Source organism: Mauremys reevesii, linkage group 10 (assembly GCF_016161935.1).
Source record: "Mauremys reevesii isolate NIE-2019 linkage group 10, ASM1616193v1, whole genome shotgun sequence".
Classification (NCBI taxonomy): Eukaryota; Metazoa; Chordata; order Testudines; family Geoemydidae; genus Mauremys; species Mauremys reevesii.
Genome location: NC_052632.1, coordinates 17,096,431 through 17,116,156, shown reverse-complemented (window position 1 = coordinate 17,116,156; position 19,726 = coordinate 17,096,431). Strand labels below are relative to the sequence as shown.

Genomic DNA, 19,726 nt, shown 5'->3' with positions numbered 1-19,726 from the left:
GCGTCCCTACAACAGCCCTCTCCCGGCTTCCGTAAGTCGTCACAAAGGGGGTGGAGGCAAAAGGTGCGCGCAGTAGCAGGGACTTCCGGTCGTGGGCAGTTGGCTGTGCTGGCGCGAGGAGAGGGGGGAATTCGCGGGGTGAGTGACTAGCCGGGCCCTCTGTCGCCTGACCCCAGTAGAAGAGGGCTGCGGGGTCTCTCAATTGCCTCACCCCAGGCTGAGGTCATTTCCGGATTGGCCGGGGTGGGTGGCAGCCGGCCCTGCCTGCAGGGGTCCCCTCGGCTCCTCATCCCCCACGGTACAGAGGGCGGGGCCCACGGTGACTCCTGCGTTGGGTGGGCCCGGCCAGTTGTAATAAGAGTTGGGGTGTCCCCACCCAGCCACACTCTGCTGTGCAGTATCTTGTCTGCCTGGCGGCTGCGTTGCCCTCGTCGCCAGAGGGGTTTGTAGGAAAGGGGCACCATTAATAGCGTGAACTGTAAACAGCTAAACATAAATAAAGATCAGATACCTGCGGGTGCTGCACGTGTGCTCCCCAAGCCCTCCGATGGTCACTGTGGTTTTACAATCCGCCTTTAAAAATGATTTTCTTTGTGTCTCTGCAAGACGCACAGGATGAAACTTACAAGCATCTAAGCACGTGTTACTTTACTCATAAGTGTTCCCACTGATGTCAGTGGGGCTACTCGTGTGAGTGAAGTTACACGCTTGTTTCATTGTTTGTAGGATCAGGGCCAGCAAAACTGTCTGGGGAAACAGTCAAACGTATTATGTATGCGGAGTGCTGTCAAACACACAAAGTGAGCACGTTGAGGGGGGAAAAAAAAGAACTCTGATTAAATTACAGTCACCAGAGGGATTGTTGTACCTATCTTTTAAAGAATGGTGGCTGCCAAATTTACACTGTCCCTTTAAATTACGTGTGTGGTTCTGTCCAGATTAAATGGACAGATTTCCACTGTGTATTTTGTTGTGTTTATAAACAAATACCACGAAAAATTTATATGATCAAAAATGGAAAATTTGTCCTTTTGTTTGTAAATCTCTTTGGTATCTGATCTGGAGTGCTTGGTGCAATAGAAACATAATTTATTAGCTATCTAAGTACTGCCCGTTGATGGGTTTAGGTTTAGTTGATATTTATGTATAAACTAAACTATAAACACTTGTGTGTGCATTTAAGAAAATTCTGATGTTTCTTGAGTTATGATGCTCGTATAAGATGCTTTTTCCTAATTCACAGAAATAGGTAATCATGGTTCTCACTAGTCTGGAGAAGATGATTGGACTCCAGAAAAAGCCTGCCAGTATCAGGAATATCTGTATACTGGCTCATGTGGACCACGGTAAGAGGGACTTTTTGCTATAAGCAGTCATTTAGAGATATGTTCTTATGTGTTCAGATTAAATTATAAACGGATATTTCTGTCATTTTGCTGAAGATAAGTGTGTCCAACCATTGATTTTTCATGTGTTTAAATTCATGGGTTCAGTTCAGGGCTGATTTGACCCCAGGGCCACTGATAGTTAGAAGTCCTCCTAGAAGACACACCTGCTCTCAGTGTCCTATGGTGTTGGTGGGGGTGGTAGGCAACATAGCCCCTAAAGTGGACAGTAATGGCTAATAACAGGGCATGTCAACAACTGCTGGGTGATATGCTATTCATATTCCCCCACCCCCCTTACTTAAATAGCTGGCTGTGGAACTCTGGCTGTAACTTAAACCTTAAGTGGAGTGTGAATCTGCTGTAGGGTGCAGCACTGATCCCTGTGAAAGGTGGTATAAATTGCCCCCCGACCTCACACCGCACTAGTGGGCAGTGGTATTACTTGTCAAACCTGTGCTCATCCATACTATTTGGAAAAAATAAAATGAAAAGCAAAGGAAAGTAAAATGCAGTCAAGTGACGTCTCTTCACTCGTGGGATCAGCATACTTGTTTGAAATCTGAAAAGTCCCTTTCTTCCCTTGGTACAGACTAACTGCTTTGCATTTTTGTGGCGAGGCAGGGTGGCATTAATGGGTTTGGGAGGGCTGCTACAATATCTGGCTTTTAAATGGAGGGAGTAGACTATTAAAAAAACAAAACCAAACACTCCTCCCAAGCCACATTGTAATAAAAGTAATCAAAACGTGTGTACATGGAAGTAGGTTGTGTATGTGAATGTGCACATTAAATGATATATATGTTTCAGAAAATTAAGAACTTTGTTTAAAATTGGTTAAGGTTACTCAAGTGCACATATGACCAACACAACCATATAAAAGCCAGGAAATCCCTAGTTAGGCCGACAACTGTGAATTTACCTTTTCCACTGTACCTATCTTGCTTCACTGCCCATCTAAGTTGTCTTTTCCTGTGGCTTCTACACAAAACATGGAACTTCGATCACGTGGAGTGGTTAGAAATTAATTTTTTTCTAATTGTTTAGAATGTTTAATTGGTAGTGTGTTGTAGTAAATGGTTAGTGTCTATGTAGTTTTTTTTAGTTGATTTTTTTTTTAATTGTGTAATGCTGGATGATTAATGGAAGAAATATTTTGGTGTTTAAGTGGAAATAATTTGAAATAGTGTTTATTGTTTTGGGAGGTTATTGTTTAATGTTAGTGGTTAATCGTTATTTCCATGTTGTAATTACGAGTTATGGTGGGGTTTTTGTTGTTGTTTCAACATAATCTTTTGGTCACAGTTAAGGTTGCATGCTTTTTGTGGAGATGGAGAAGAGAGTCGTATCTTGTGAGAGGCAGATGTGGGTGATGTTGAGTAACCGTAGCTGGTTTTTAATAAAGTATTTTTATTAATTTTTTAAAGAAACCCGTGTGCCTGTGTGATAGTTACTAGCATGTAACTAGCATGTAATGTTAATATCAAGTTTGATAACCCATTGTTGTGTGTGTATTTAAACAAAGTCACTTATTTTTCTTTAAAGGCAAAACCACTCTAGCTGACAGTCTGATATCTAGCAATGGAATAATCTCCAATCGATTGGCTGGAAAGGTACAGTTATAATCTAATATAATTAATGAGTGGAGTTTTTAAGAGTTCCTTAATTTTTTTTCCGGACATACCCTTTCACATTTAAAAGAATAGCTTAGGAAAATAGCGGTATACATATTTATCACCTCTTTTTGTGGTCTTTCATTTTAGCTGAGATATCTAGACAGTAGAGAAGATGAGCAGATCCGAGGAATTACTATGAAATCGAGTGCTATATCACTGCACTTTGAAAAAGGTAAGGTAGAGATGGTACGCAGAAATGTACGGACTATTGAGATTTTTTTTTTCTTTGCTTTTCCTTCTATTAATTATCACTTTCAAGTTCTTTCCTGCAGTTGACTCCTGGAGCTCTCCCTTAGGCCTTGGTTCTGCAGAGATTTACATTTTGCAACCTTGTGTTTTTAATCATTCTAATTAAAAAACAAAACCACGGTTTTACTTCTATGTGGTACACATGCATTCATGAATTCAGTGGGACCCACTTGTGCTTAAAGTTCAGGATGTGAGAAAGTCTTTGAAGGATCAAGGCCTAAATGAGCCAGATGTAGACATTTATGAGTGATAACATCATATGACCATTGTGCAGCACATCTTTCTTCATCTTGGAATCTGCTTTGCAAGTGAATTGTTGAGTATTCCAAGAAGAATCATGTGGAAATTAAGTGTCCTTTCCATTCCTACATGGTGGAAGCATATTGGTTGGAGCAGTATTTGGGAAGTTTCTACCTCTATTGTAATGTATGGTGGATGATTGGAACTTCATCCTTTTATCTTATCATCTTCAAGTATGGGAGCGATCAGGCAGAGTAGATTTCTGCTAAGCTGATATAATAGCGCTAACTCTGAGAGATTAAATAAACACATGTGCACTAATAACCTATGTGTATGCCTGTCTGTTTCAGTTACATTGTGATTATAAAGTAGTTGAGGGCACTGTGGGGTATGCAAGCATTGGAAGACATGGCTAGCTTTATGCTTGAATAGAATTGCCTTGCTTTTAATTTTTTTCACTGTATGCACTTTAGCTTTTGTGGTGACATGTAGATTAATTATTTTATTGCTTCTTTAACACAGAATTGGTTAGATTTTTATAAAACTGCATGCATCTTTTTCATGAATATTTGTGATGTTTTGAAAATAGAAATGTTGAACTCTCCACTTTAATTTCCTATTCAGTTAGGGAGCAGTTTTAAACTGAGCTTTCAATGTCTCCATGAGGTATTTACTGGTGTCTCTGTAAAACAAGATAACTTTTCTGGGGAAAGTGGGAGACTGTTGTATTTACTTATTTTAGAATGACAACCAGAGAACTTCCAGTCTGTGATTATTCTTTCTTCATCTTTCAAGTTTCAGTTTAACCATTTGGTTAAGGTGTTGGGGAATTGGCTCACTTGTGCTTAGATTATCCATTTTGAAAAGACTAGCCATGAAAGAAATAAAATACATTTCCTTGTATGTTGGTGTGAGGCTCCTGGAGTGTTTCCTCTAGCCTAGGAAGGACTAATGCTGTGCCCCCAATCGGTTCAGGCTCCTTCTTCTGGGCACAGCTTTATTCTTCACACCTAAAACTCATGAAGCTATTTCCCTGACCAAAGAGGTCTTCAGGGGTCTAGAGGCCTTTCTTCTTGTCTCTCTGTCATTGCCGCTCTAGGGCTAGCCATAGGGGGCCCGTCTACTTCCAGTAGCTCACCTAACCCACTAGCTGGCTTTTATAATCATCTGATTATAGTGATATCAGTCTCAGTTGGAAGGTAGCCGATCAGTCTCAGGTAAGGCAGGGCTCCACTCCCCCTAGAGGGCCAGCCATCCTGTGACAGTTGGTTTGAGCATTGTGAGACTTTGTGGCGCTGTTACAGAAAACAAGCTTTAAGATTAGTTTCATATGAAATTTAAAGAATCTTGATGTATCTAACTCACAAAACTAATGAAGAAGAATATATGAATTTGCTGCTAGCCTTACTGCAGAATTTTGAAATGTTGTTGATAATTTTATGATGTTTTGTAATAATTGAACATTTATGGTTCTGGCTCAAACTTGTCTTTTTTTTAAAAGTTACTTTAAAAACAACAGTTTTCAATAAGGGAAATTCAGTTTTGAATTTGGGATATCATGAGTGCAGTTTATCCCCATAAGTGACAGCTACTTGTGTTTATCTTTACATGCTGCAGTACCTACTCTCTTGACTCAGTTACAGAGTATAATTTTTGTCCCATTAATTATAATTTAATGCAATAATAGTTAATATACATCACTTTTTATCAAAATACACAATTTATTCTGTCCTAAACACATTTCTACAATTTTTGCCAAGCTAAAAAACTGGTTAGGAAATTCCTGTAATTAAGTCATAGTATATAAAGAAGAAACGGCTAAAAGCCACTGAAACTAATGATGTTTGTTCTTTCAAAGTACAATAAATATTGTTCAAGAGTAAAAGTGATAGATAAACCAAATTTTTTGATTTACCAAGGCATGATGAAGATTCCTGGCTAACACATCTTGTTTTAAGTGATGTTGTGGCTGTTGTTAGTCTCTCTTGGCTTATCTAGGACTATGCGACAAAATTAGTTAGGCAATCCTTGGATGTTGTCTTCAAAGACACATCTTATGCTGGAGCCACTGTCTTAGAGTGTGAATTTTTCTTGTTTGTTTAGGCCAGAGGTTGGCAACCTTTGGTGTGCGGCTCGCCAGGGTAAGCAACCTGGTGGTCTGGGCCAGTTTGTTTACCTGCCCCACTGGCAGGTTCGGCCAGTTGCGGCTCCCACTGGCCGTGCTTCACCGTCCCAGGCCAATGGGAGCAGTGGGAAGCGGCAGCCAGCACATCCCTCAGCCCGTGCCGCTTCCTGCCATTCCCAGTGGGAGCCGTGATCCGCTGAACCTGCAGACGCGGCAGGTAAACAAACCGGCCTGGCCCGCCAGAGTGCTTACCCTCGCGAGTCGCGTGCCAAAGGTTGCTGATCCCTGGTTTAGGCATTAGCTGTTTGCTGAGAAGTGGGGTTTGGATTTCTGTTTTACAAATTTAGATTTGTGATTTTTTTTTTTTTTAAATTATTTTTGGTGGTCTTGATTCATCTTGTGTAGTATTGGTTGTATATTTTTGTTTTTGAGTGGGTGTTCTCTTTCAACACAACAGCAGTTCTTCAGCAAACTCATCTTTCTCCTCCACTTATCCCATCCAACAGCAGTAGAGTGGGGTGGCGAAAGGATTCATGAGTCCTCAATTAAAAAACATTCTTTCTAGCTCAAGTTAATTGTGCCATTTGTATCAGGGTAAATGTCCTGACTGGGAGATCTGTTAGGCCATGTAATAGTCTCCCAAAGGTTGTAGCAGAGAAGACTTAGCCTCCCAAGGTTAGTGTTAGAAGCTTTTCACTTGTGATGTGTAAAATTAAGTTGGACAAAACACTAGTGGTGAACAAACCCATGGTAATGGCGGGGAGTGTTGGATTAGATGGCATAAGTCTTTATTTCTCTTTTCCACCTAGTAGGTATATTAGAAATTAAAACTGCTGGTTAGAATATTCTACTATATTCTATATTTGTTTTCTTTCAGACTTTATTAAAGGAAGGTGTTAAAACATTAAATATATTACTGTATCTGAAATAAAAAATTTGGGTGGCTAGGTATGGAAGTTGTTCAATGTTCAAGTATGTATTTTTAAAGGTCAACTTTCAATATTGAATGACCGAAATCTAAATGTTATTTAAAAAAAAAAAAAGTCTAATAGCATCATGCAAATGTTTTCTTTAAGCTTGAGGAAAACTTCTTTCAACTATTATTAAAGAAACATTCCCCTCCAGTGTTTGCAGACACAACATTTTAACTTTGTGACTATACAGGAAAATTAGAAATGGAAACTGACTAGATCATATTGTCATTTCTAAGCTGAGTAGAGTGCAAAAGTGAACAAATGATGACCATAGATTTAAAAAAATTCTTCCATTTTTTTTATAGTTTTAAAAAAGTGTAACTTCTACCTTAAGTGATACTTCAACAATTTATCTTTTAAGAGTAAAGGATTGACTTTCGTGGTGAGCTATTCTTAGTGTCTTTTAAACACAGATTTTAATATGGTTGTCTGGCATTTTGGCTATAGCTAAAGCTAGGTAGGGCCAGATTTTCAAAGGTACTTGATGCCTAAAGATGTAGCTAGGTATCAGTTGTGATTTGGAAAAGCACCTAAGCAGGAATCATTGGGAGTTAAGTGCCTAACCTGCTTAGGCACTTGTGAAAATTCCACTATCTACATTATTAGTTGTCTAAATATGTTTGACAATCAGGCTCCTGGTGTCCATACTATTATTAATGTCTATAGCTAGGTGATGGACATAGAAACTTTTATAACCGTCACTTTGTGTATTTAAAAGTAAATTGTTGTTTGATTCTAGGTGATCAGGAGTATCTCATTAATCTGATAGACTCCCCAGGGCATGTGGATTTCTCTTCAGAAGTATCAACTGCCGTCCGACTCTGTGATGGTTGTATCATAGTGCTGGATGCTGTGGAAGGAGTCTGTCCACAGGTGATATTTAAAAAAATTGATTGAGAAAGGATGGAGCTGAGAGAATAGACAAAAATGTTACTGTTTAGCTGTTTTAAATACATTAAACAGAAGAGACATACAAACCAATGGTCAGAAGTTCTGTAAAATGTTACGCTCTTTTAATAAATTGCATGTTGCATGTGAAGTCTGATTTACTGCTGAGTGATTGAGAGATTAACCATAGAATGTGTTCGTGAATATGTGGTTGAGATACTGTTGCCTTGGTGTTGGAGATACAAGTGCATGCTCTCACTGGCAATGGAGTATTGTTACACAGAAGAGATAAAAGTAAAGGAAAGTATAGATTTTTTTTTTTAAAGGTTACATATTTTTCTTAATTTTGCTCTTTAAATATACTAAAATATCCAAAATAACAGAATATCTCTAGTATATTTATCCTCCTATGATTATAAGATATTTTTTTTTTTGGTAAGAAATGTTTTTAAAATCTACATTGCTATGAAAATGCTTTCTATGGCATATTTCTGTAATAACTAACTCCATGTATTTTGGTATACAATCCACAGATGTTTAGAACCAGAAGTTGATAATGTATTTATTTAAATTTTGCTTCTAAACTTAATGGCTTTCTCTTTAACATTGTAAGTATTAATTTTGTGATGTTAGGGTTTCCTTAACTGTTTTACGCCTTTTTTAACACTTTCTTTTCCCTACTAGACTCAAGCAGTTCTGCGACAGGCATGGCTAGAAAATATCCGTCCAGTCTTGGTGATTAATAAAATTGATCGTTTGATTATGGAGCTCAAGTTAACTCCTCAGGAAGCATATTCTCACCTTAAGAATATCTTAGAACAGGTATGAGGCTTTACAGTGCAACATTAAGACAACACATTTTGCAGTTTTCCCCCCTTTTTCTCAGTGCTCTAGTTGAGGGATGCTGCATTTTCTGCCCTTTTTATTTAGATAGAAGCAGTGCAAAATGTAACCAGTTTTCCCTGCCTTCTGATAGTCATGCACTGTTGTGTCTATTTTAATTAAACCTTTTTAAGAAAACACATGATTATTTAATAGCTATTCCTCTTTACCTTTCTGGGCATTTATAATGTACACAGCTCTGAAAAGAATACTGAGGCTATGGCTACACTTAAACTTCAAAGCGCTGCAGCCGGCGCGCGCTGGCCTGCGCAGCGCTGCGCTAGTCAAGCCAGCGCGCGCCAGCTGGGAAAAATCTCCCAGCGCACTGTCCCCCTGTGGGGAATGGGAATAACGCGGGAGCGCGCCAGCTCGCGCGGGCTGGGGCTGGGGCTACACTGGCGCAGCGCGCGCAGCGCTGCAGCCCTGCAGGGTGTGTTTCACACCCTGCTGCTGCTGCTTGCATGTGTGCAAGGTAGCCAAGCCCTGAGTTCTTCTCTACAAGCCAGCAGGAAGCATTCGCACAGTGTTAATGACATATTTCAGAGATTTGATACAGATATACTATTTTTAAAACCTATGTTTACTATGTATTGTTTTGAGTTCTTTGGAGGTAGAAATAATACTGTATTTATAATCTCAGAAATACTGACTGCCTGATTTAGGGTTGGAATTATTAAATAGTCGTCTTTAAATATTTAATTATAAATTGATTTCTCATTAATGGTTTGAGAGAGCTGTAAATATAGTTATTTCCCTATATGTCATATCCTACTTTCTGTTTTTATTTATTTTACTTATTGAAAATAATAATTCACCATTTGTGAAGTATTACAGACAGGAGGTGAAATCCTGGCCCCACTGAATTCAATGAACAACTCCCATTGACTTCAGTGGGGCCAGGATTTCATCCATAATGTCTATATATTAACTTCTTTGCTACGCTTAAGCAAGCTGCCTTTGGATGTTTTAAGCAACAGTCCTATTATTAGATAATTGAAATCTTCTTTGTGAAAAGATTTCACAGGTTGGTTGCAGAGTTTTAGAGCACTAACTCTAATTTTCTGTGGTCTTACATATGCTTCCTAGGTTAATGCAATCACTGGAGCTCTTTTCACCTCTAAAGTCCTAGAAGAAAGAGCTGAGAAAGAAACAGAAACTCAAGGGATTTCAGATTCTGTACATGGAGATCAAGTTTATGACTGGAGTGCTGGCTTGGAAGATACTGATGATTCACATCTTTATTTCTCGCCAGACCAGGGGAATGTGGTATTTGCCAGTGCAATTGATGGCTGGGGCTTTGGGTAAGTAAATAAGTGTAGGATTTCATTAAAGTGTCATTTATCATATTTAATACTAAGGCAGCTGAAAAATCTTTTGAATTGGTTTAAATACTTTTTAGAGAGAACCATTTTGCATTTTCCTGTACATCCAATTGCATGTTAAATTTTAATTGTTCCCCCCCCCCCCCCCCCCCCCCAAGTTTCGATTCATGTTCTTGAAATAAATCACTGTTTTGGTTCTTGACCATTACAGTTTCGAGGATTTTATTTTCTTCCAAAAATATTTTCTTATACTATGATGTTTAGTTGCTGTCTTTCTTTTAGGTTTCTGGATGCACACAAATTTCGTATTTGTTTTCTTGTGACTTTTTATGAAGTTTTTTTTGTATTTCAGCAGATATTTGCACATCAGTTACACAGCGATGGCAAAGATATTACATTAAATCATAAGAAATCGAGCATAAAACAGCTACAGAAAACATAGAATTCCATATTTCATAGTGTGTTACTAAGGGCATATGTTTTTTGAATTTCTTTGCTTACGTTCTATTTTAAGTGCCTGTTTTTAGCTTTTTGTTTCAGAAAGGGTAGGTGGGTTGTAATAAAGATTTGTAAACATTCTGATTGTTTACCACAAGGTGGAGTGCTTGTCTGTGTCTTTAACATGTACTTAAAGGGATACAGCCCATTAATTTAGGGTCAAATTTTATATATTGATGATTTGACAAAATTAAATTTTCTTTTTTTTTTTTAAATTAAAATTGGTCTTTTGTTTGGATTTAACTATTTTCCTGTGGAGTTTGTAACCCAAACACAACAGCTTTATGCCAGTGCATAAGAATCAGAAAGCAAAATTGACTGCTTTAGTTTCATTATCTACTCAGAATAGTACGTAAGGAGTAAACTAGTAGTATAAATGGTGCAAAGGAAATTTAGATTTTAAAAATGCTTTCAGTTCTAAATAATCTAAGGTTGTGCTAGCCACATTGGGAGGAATTTGTCCATTATTTTTAATCTGACAGTATCCCTCTAACACTCACTATACAATGGAAGTAACTGTTTTAGTAGTAGTACTGCAATTCCAGCGTTTAATGCTAGGATTCTGGTGTTATGCCTCTTCTCTCTACCTACTCTGACTCCTTCAGCCTGGAAAGGTTCAGTTAAAACAGCTGCAATGCAAGTTAGGTTCAAGATGAAATTAGTTATAATATTTGAAGGTGAGAGAACTAGAGTCTCTGTCATAGCAGTTTTTTTAAACATAAGCAGAGATGAGGGGGTAGCCCTCGGAAGTTTGAGGCGTGTCTGTCATTTATCCTTTCTTTCCAACTTCAGCAGTAGTAGGAGTGTGGGAGAGATAATTTTGGGTGAGGGTGCATACACAATTGTAACATGATCCTAGCAGTGACTGCATGATGATAGAGGCAGTCAAATGATGTTCCTAACTAGAACAATGTTTGCTTATATCTCTTAAATTATGTCGCCACTTTTTTGAAGCTGACTGTGATCATAAAGTCACTACAACTGCCTTATTAAATGGAAAGATGAACATATCTTGTTCATAAACGTTGGGTGAATGTGATGCTATATATGGTTTGATTGGCTGACTTCTTTTTTTGTCACTTCTGTTCCCCCCAACAGTTCCTTTGCAGATGGTTTGTATGCAAACATGTCAGAAAATATATGTATTTTTCTAACACAAAGAACTAGATTAAAAGAATATGGGAGGACCTCAATCTTCAGAGTTTGACACAGGTGAAAACTCCCTGATATACTTTCAGGGAGCACTTGTCATATATCATTCTTGATGTAGGTTTGATTCATACACAGACAATGGTGTAGAACAAAGTTTATTTGATATGATGGGGAAAGTGTTCATAACAATCATTTATGTGGGAATTTTTAAGGGTACATTGGATGGCAGTAGTTGAAAGGGGCACTGATTGAGATTGGAGCTGCAATGCATAATGAGCTCTCAAATATTTTTTCTTGGACACTGACTTTGTGTATGGGTTTTTTGTTTTGCTTTGTTTCAAATCAGTTAACGTTTGATATGTAGCGGTAACAAAATAGTATTTCTGTATAGTAAAAAGTTTGATGGGTTTTTAAGCTTTATTGGTCACATAGATGGTGATTAAGTGTGGTAAGGTAGGGAGTTGTGTTGGTCTGTTTTTACTTAAATGTTTACTTTGTATCTGCTATGGGCTGGTTCTTGTGTGTTTAAAATATAAGCTGGGGTGCCCAGAGCTTAAAATGTGACGCTTGTGAAAGACTGAAATCTAAATAAATAATCACAAGCTGATTTATTGTTATTTAAGCTTCCCATGGTAAAAGGATTTTAAGAATATGACCTGAGCTCATTTGTGCATTTGATACCTTGGTGTGCTAGAGAGGATAGAAAAGCTTTTTGATTATAATATGGCAGTACAATACAGACATAAGAAAAAGTTTGAAAATAGGTCCAAGTTTGTTTGCAAAAGACAATACAACTCAATGTTAAGATTCCCCCCAGGTTAATTTGATGGATTACTAAAATGTAGAATCTTTTTCTTTCCATTTTAAGACTTGAAATTCTTAGTAAATTGTATTATTTTGGGTTCTTCATGTACAGGACAGTATCTCAGCCAAGGGAGCACTCCTGGAGCTCATGAGTCTTATGTTGGAATCTTATTTGACTTAAGTCAACTGTTTTCTTTCTTGAATCTATATATAAGTAATAGAATAGCTTCTGTTGTTCTATTTTCTGAAATATACAACTTCCTACAGCTTAAACAGGTGTTGTCTGTAGTAGTTTCCTGATGCTGCTTATTCTGTATCTTTTTCCTGTGTCATCAGAAAAATGCTTTAATGTTTTTGCTAAAGTTGTATGAAAACTATTTGGTCGAAGGGACTTTTTTTTTAAGTAGCTGGCTTCATCTGGTTTAATGATGGCAGTGGTAGCAGTTCCTTTAAATGAAAAAAGGAGCATTTTCTTCTTAATTAATCTCAGGAGGTTCTGTCCAGGCTGCCAGCATGACCATCTGGTGAAATGTCGATCAATGAAGCATTTGCCTTAATCAAGGCAGGTTCTGGCTGTTATAATGTTTTGTAGTACTATTCCTAAGGAGATTCCATGTTTTCATGGTAGAGTAAATGAAGTCATTATATAGTGTTAGCCAGATCCAGTGCTGTGAATGGCGCATCTGCTTTTCTCATCAAGTCCAGGTGTTGAAAGGATGCAGTAAATCTGTATACAGCAGTCACTGACATACAACAAATCATGAGGGTTTTTTCCCTTCCAAAGCCTTAGGGTAAGCTGATGAAAAAAGTACATTTTTGAAATTTTTTCAGAGGCATAATTTATATGTCACTGACTTGGACAGGTTATTAATGTCTTTCGTTAGGAGTGTGAAGTCCTACCTAGAAGACTTTACAGGTTCCGAAGATAGATTATCAGATACCAGTGTGGTATAAATATTATTGCCCTAATCTCATACACATGTACATATCTGTCTGTCTCTCTCCTCTCTGTTTAAAGTCTTACTTTTATTTCCTCTCTTTACAAGTGATAATGTACAAATTACAATATGTAGAAAGAAATGTTTTACGATGATTATTTCTCTCTCCCTTCTTACTGTTTAAAGATAAATCCTTTTGGATTGAAAAAATAGCTTTTTTGTGTACAGTGAATCAAATTAGAAGTCAATTAGCAAGACTTGTTTGACTCAAAATAGATATATCCTTCTTGTTTGAATATACTGGATAATTAAGTCACATAAATACCAAGAAAAACTGCCAAAAGTGTCAGGTAAAAAGTTTTATTTTATAAAACATACCATACTTTGCCTTTGGCCTTTTTCCATGAATGCATTTTTGTATGGCCAGACAGTTTTTGTATTCTAAAAATTGTGTATTCTAAAAATTTGGAAACATATTCCATAATAAGTTCCAAAAGCAATATTGAAGAATATATGATCATGAAATCTATACTTAGAGAGATGTTTTCATTTTATGGCTGACACAGCTTAACAAGATTTATGTAGATCTTCCCGTGAGTATATCACTCAGGTGATCTATAATCTGTAGTAGCTATTGATTGGTTTCTGGGTGGGAGTTAGGCCATTTAGGGTTAACATCTTAAGATCTACCTGTCTGAAAGAGTGCCTCTATTCCCTTTTGATATTACTGTACTGCAGTCATGATGAGAGAGGAGCTGAAGTTGGAGACGTCACAGTGTAAAAGAAAGGGAATTGCTAGTAGTGTTCTTAGCGAAGGGTTTTTAGAACTCTCTCTTCCGTTGGTCTGAAATAGCCTGCATTTGTTGTCTTTCAGTGTCCACTATAAAGCCCATTTATTCTCCCTTGCTGTTGGAACCATGTGAGGAACCATTATGCAGGTGTTAGGGTTTTTATTTAATTCTTTATTTTTCCCTTGATATTGATTTATATGGGAGTTAGGAGGAATTTTTGGAGTAGTTACAGCAGGTAATAGATTTGTTATAATTGTATCTATAAATATTGGCGAAGTCACTGGGAGCTGTGGATAGGCAATCTTTCTTTTTTCTGTATATATAATCAGTAGCATATCATAATCCTAGCGTGGCTTTAGGTTTTATCTTTGCAATTCTGGCCACAGACCCTAATTAAAAAACATAACATGGTCCTCTCCACAGAATGAATTTGAAATTCCTTACTTAATATGAATAATGTTTTATGTTGTAAATTTAAATTAATGGAGATATACTTATCTCCTAGAACTGGAAGGGACCCTGAAGGGTCATTGAGTCCAGCCCCCTGCCTTCACCAGCAGGACCAAGTACTGATTTTGCCCCAGATTCCTAAGTGGCCCCCTCAAGGATTGAACTCACAACCCTGGGTTTAGCAGGCCAATGCTCAAACCACTGAGCTATCCCTCCCCCATATATAATGTTGTGTGCAATGATGTTATATAAACATCAGTTACTTTAGTTAGGATAAGGTTCAGACTTCACGTTGGCCTTTATGTAAAAAAAAAAAAAAAGTTCAAACTAAGAAGAGATGTGCATTAAATATTGTTACTTTTAAAATTAAGTGCCCTGAACTAAAAAGAAAACAGTAGAAACTGGGGGGGTAAAATAAGGATGCAAGACTACTTAGATATGAATATCACAAAAGTTGACACATGCTTACGTTGATAAGTGTAATGTTGTGCATACAAATTTGTATCAAGATAGATTTTTCTTTCTTTTAGCATTGAGCATTTTGCAAAACTGTATAGCCAAAAGATTGGGATCAAACATGCAGTACTTTTGAAGACCTTGTGGGGAGATTATTATCTAAATACGAAGGCAAAGAAGATAATGAAGAGTGACCAGGTAATATTGCTGAGATACATGTTACTTTGAAGCTCCTTGTTGACCTTTTTATCTTTGTTGAAAAGAAATTATAAGGTTTTCTGTCAAATATCCATGGTTAATACATTATTTGACCTGAAGCCTGATATTCTCTAATTCCATTCCTTACAGTATGGTATGAAAATTCTGACCTCAATATTTTTTTAAATTAATATTTCATAAATCGAATTAATAGCCTCTCATTCATTGGGGCAGATTTGCCTCAGGAGATTAGTGGTGAATCTGGCTATTGGAGGGATTCCTCTTGCACAAAAGAACTCTTAGGTATCTTAGAGCCAGCATACTACCTCCTACATGCCTCATTTCCATGCCCAACATACGGGGCATACCAGCAGCCAGGCATCAGGGAACAGAGATGCTAGCCATGCCTCTAGAGAGAAAGATGAGAGCTGGTGGGAGAGGAAGGGTGTGTAGGAGCCACTAAGGCAGTTCTGTGCTATCTGTGGATTCTTCCAGTTCTAGAGCAGTTTTGCTTCAGGAGAGTATCATAAACGTGCCCTCCAAGAGATTATTGCCTCAATAGTCACTCCATTGCTTCATGGAGTGAATATGGTATCTTTAGCCTATAAAAACCATGGCTGGGAATCTTCCATTCCCTTGTATGAAGTATTTCCACTATTAAACTTTGGAGAGCAGAGCAGTTTCTCTCCCTCTTCATTTAGTATAGTTTTTCTTCTGTCTGTACAAGTGAGAATTAATACTTATAAAGTAGCTGATACCCAGACTCAGGACAGGCATGATCAGTACTGATAAGTCTCTCTTATTAAAAATTAAACCTTTGTCCTTTGACTTTTTTGATGGCATGTGGTCCAATAACTTACTCCATCCAAATTTGATTAGGGCTGTTGATTTACCTCATGTTATATACAGACAGATTAACAACAGATTTAATCTAATATGACTAGTTTTAAACACTATTTGTGGAGGTTGGTCATTTAATCATGCAGGACTATTCATTGTGAAACTGATCAATGCTAAACAAATGGCTATGTAATGTTTATTCACTCTTAAAAATATTGTGTGTGTGCTCTTCTAGACAAAAGGAAGGAAACCTCTGTTTGTGCAATTGGTGTTGGACAACATCTGGAGTCTATATGAAGCTGTTCTGAAAAGGTAGGAGAAGTCCCAATGTTCTCTTTGAATCCTTTTCACATGCTTTTTGCAGAGATGAAGATGCTTGAAATATTCTGATTATCACAATCAAATACTGTAGATGCTTGTTACATATCATTCTGCTGCTGTTTTTTTCCATAGAGACAAAGAGAAAATAGATAAAATTGTCACCTCTTTGGGATTGAAAATTGGTGCACGTGAGTCACGTCATGCGGATCCTAAAGTTCACCTCAATGCCATTTGCAGTCAGTGGTTACCCATATCCCAGGCAGTCCTCTGTATCCTTAAGAAAAAAGCTATTTGGTGGTTTACCAGCAGTTTTTAGACTTCAAAGGGTTACCTATGTATTTTTGTATAATTTGTATAAAATGTTTTTTTTTTAAATGTATCACCTATATATCTAGTTTTATACATCTTTGTCTTTTTAACTAATATATGTGATTATAAAAATGTAGCTCTCCCAAAGGCATTATCCCTCCCATTCCCTTCTTCCAAGATAGCTGTTCTTTATACCTGCACAAGGGGAGAGGGAAACTGCACTGAAGTTAACTCTTTGTTTAATGGGCCCAGATAGTTTTCCTGCACCTATCACAACATGGAATATGTGTAGTACCAGAATCACTGCACAGTGAGAATTAGACAGTTTGTAATGGTGCCCATTGTGTATCGAATAGTTGACTATAATTATTTGAAAAGAAGCTAATAAGTTAATCAAGCTGGTGTTTATGTGAAAAAAAGTCATTTTTTTCCAAAAAGAGATAATCTTTAGCCATATTTTGCAAGTTAAACAGTTCAGCTTTCTGATGCTGGGAGGATTTGCTGATGTCAAAAGCTGCTCCAGTCTTCCAAGAACTTGTTTCAGTGGTGATTCTGTTGGTCATGGAGGCTGTCTTGGCACTGCAGTAAATTCCCATTAGTTTCATCTGATAATTTAGTCTACTTTATCAATTCAGTACCCTCTTAATTCTTTCTTTTCCTGTTACTTTTTTCTAATAAACTGCATTTTTGTCAAGTCACTTTGTAGACCTTGTCCATTAATTATCAATATAAAATTTTTCTAAATTCTTACTGTATCTGTTGTGGACTAGTTAGTGAGGCATGTGAACATGGCCTCTCTGCATGGAGTCATCTTTCCCTGCGTGTCTTCCATTTCTGATTTCAACTTCTCACCAGGGTTACACTCAGTATCAGTTCTATTTTCAGTTATATTTTGTCACCGTTGGAAGTGGTTTTGTTCCTTTCTAATCTGATGTTTGCTGATGTAGTCCTAATGAATTTCAAAAAATCTTACCCGGTATGTTTTCAGTCTGTTTCTCTTATTGATAAAATGATTGAGATTTAAATTTAAAGCAGTTTATGCCATCCGCATAAGTATATTGATGGACCTATTTTCTGCGTTCTGATGTTCGGTTACATTTAAGTAATTAATCTCTGATTTCCACCATCTTGGTGTTTCTGCATGTATGCATGCATTTAAAAGAGAATTTTTTGAAGTCTTTTGAGGTTGGATGGGCTTACAATATGCTTCTGTTTTGTAGTTTATTTGATCATAAATATATATTTTAGAAGGTCTTTTTTGAAGGATTACTACATTGGCAGTTGGTACACACAAATGGTAACATTTGATAAATACAATATTTGATACATATACCTAATTTCTAGTTAATAAAGGTTTCTATACATCCTTAACAATGTGCTTTAGCTATGGTGTGTGGTAAACTCCCCAGTCCTCTTGATATTACTGCTGAGAGGGTAGAGAAGTTGATGTGTGTTGGAGCTAGAACTTTTGATTCGCTACCCCCAGAAACTCAAGAACTGAAAAAGAGTAAGTAAATGTTTTCTCAACAGCTTGAAAATAATGTCAGGGGTTTTTTTTTGTTTGTTTTTTTTTAAATGAACTCACCATATCTGTCTTTAGGTCATGAGTTCTGTATAACCTCTGCTTTGTTGCTGTCATTTAGTGTCCATGCTGTCATTCACCAGATCTTTGATTATGCTGTGCTAGAGTATTAGGCATCTTATTTTATTGTTCGGTATGTTTCTGAGACCTTGTGCGTTGCATTGCTCTTAGACCTCTCAAGTTGCAAATAGAGTACAGTAACTCCTCACTTAACATCCTACCACTTAACGTTGTTTTGAAGTTACATCACCGCTCCATTAGGGAACGTACTCATTTAAAGTTGTGCAATGCTCCCTTATAACATCGTTTGGCTGACTTTACAAGGGAGCATTGCACAAGTTCCTCTTCTCTGCCTCCTCTCCCTTCCTCCCAGCGTTTCCCCCGCACTTAGGACTTTATGGGAGGGAGGGAGCAAGTGGGGAACCTCCCTCCCCCACCCTTCCCATCTCCCTCCCGGCAGGCAGGGCCACCTGGAACACAGGGGCTGTAAGGCCCTGGGCTAAGGGGGCCCTGGGGCCCTGACCTGCAGCTCTAAAGCCCCTTTCGGAATGCGACCCTGTGAGCACAGGCCGGAGGACTCAGGAGGAGTAGGGGCAGCACTTTCCCCTTCAAAGCCGTCCGGAGAGAAGCGGCGCTTTGAAGGGAAAAGTGCCGCTTCTCTCTGGCCGCTGGCTGCGCGGTTGCCCCTGCTCCTCCTTAGTCCTCTGGTCCTTGGAGGAGCAGGAGCAGCCACGCAGCCAGTGGCCAGAAAGAAGCGGCACGTTCCCCTTCAAAGCCGGCCAGAGAGAAGCGGCGTTTTAAACGGGAGAGCGCCGCATCTCTCCGGCCGCTGGTTGCACGGCTGCCCCTGCTCCTCCTGAGTCCTCCGGCCCATGCTCGCAGGGCCGCATTCCGAAAGGGGCGTTCAGAGCTGCAGGCCAGGGCCCCGGTGCCCCCTTAGCCCAGGGCCCTGCAGCCCCTAAAAGCCAGAGGCACCTCCCCAGTACAGTACTGTACAGTATATAGTGCCTTTTGTCTTCCCCCCAAAAATTTCCTTGGAATCTAACCCCCTGCATTTACATTAAATCTTATGGGAAAATTGGGTTCGTTTAACATTGTTTCACTTAAAGTTGCATTTTTCAGAAACATAACTACAACGTTAAGTGAGGAGTTACAGTATATTAATGGCTTGAAATTATGTGAATAGGGTTTTGAGAGAAGGGTAGGAGGTAAGAATTGTCTCCTGTTGTCTAGAACTAAATGCAAATGTAATGAAGAGGGAATTGAATGCTATGCCAAGTTAAATATATAGTCACTAGGTGTTTAAACTTGGATCAGATGTTTATAGGTATATTGATCAGTTATGTCCATCTGATGGTATCATAGTGTAAAATTCATGTTCAGTTGAATTGGCTGTGTCTTTAAATAATCTTTAAGTCTGTGTTAGAACAAATTAGTCTAGTGTACCCTAGTAATGCATGGAAAGGTAGTCTAGCAGGCTCATCTTCACTTATTTCCATAGGAAACTGTTGTTCATAACAAAGAGAGCTGTTCTGTTGAGTCTGTACAGGCAGTAAATTCATAGTTGAAAGCTTGAAGATAGCATTAAGAATTTAAACCATGATTACGTATGGATTTATTATTGAGAAAATGCTTCATCATTTATT

At 38.1% G+C, this 19,726-nt stretch overlaps 1 protein-coding gene across 2 annotated transcripts in view; it reads left to right on the top strand.

The window, feature by feature from the left end:
- Positions 1–55: 55 nt before the first annotated feature.
- EFL1 (elongation factor like GTPase 1) overlaps positions 56–19,726 on the top strand; it is a 152,244-nt gene continuing 132,573 nt past the window's right edge. Inside the window, exons 1-11 of one of the 2 annotated variants that reach the window (XM_039490942.1) lie at positions 56–138; positions 1,244–1,346; positions 2,931–2,998; positions 3,149–3,233; positions 7,389–7,522; positions 8,222–8,359; positions 9,506–9,720; positions 14,905–15,028; positions 16,104–16,180; positions 16,322–16,458; positions 17,883–18,005. In XM_039490942.1, coding sequence (XP_039346876.1) covers positions 1,256–1,346; positions 2,931–2,998; positions 3,149–3,233; positions 7,389–7,522; positions 8,222–8,359; positions 9,506–9,720; positions 14,905–15,028; positions 16,104–16,180; positions 16,322–16,458; positions 17,883–18,005 — 1,192 coding nt within the window. In that variant the 5' untranslated portion in view covers positions 56–138; positions 1,244–1,255. Of the gene's footprint in view, positions 139–279; positions 299–1,243; positions 1,347–2,930; positions 2,999–3,148; positions 3,234–7,388; positions 7,523–8,221; positions 8,360–9,505; positions 9,721–14,904; positions 15,029–16,103; positions 16,181–16,321; positions 16,459–17,882; positions 18,006–19,726 lie in introns of those variants that run through there. The other variant, XM_039490943.1, reaches the window with a different exon arrangement.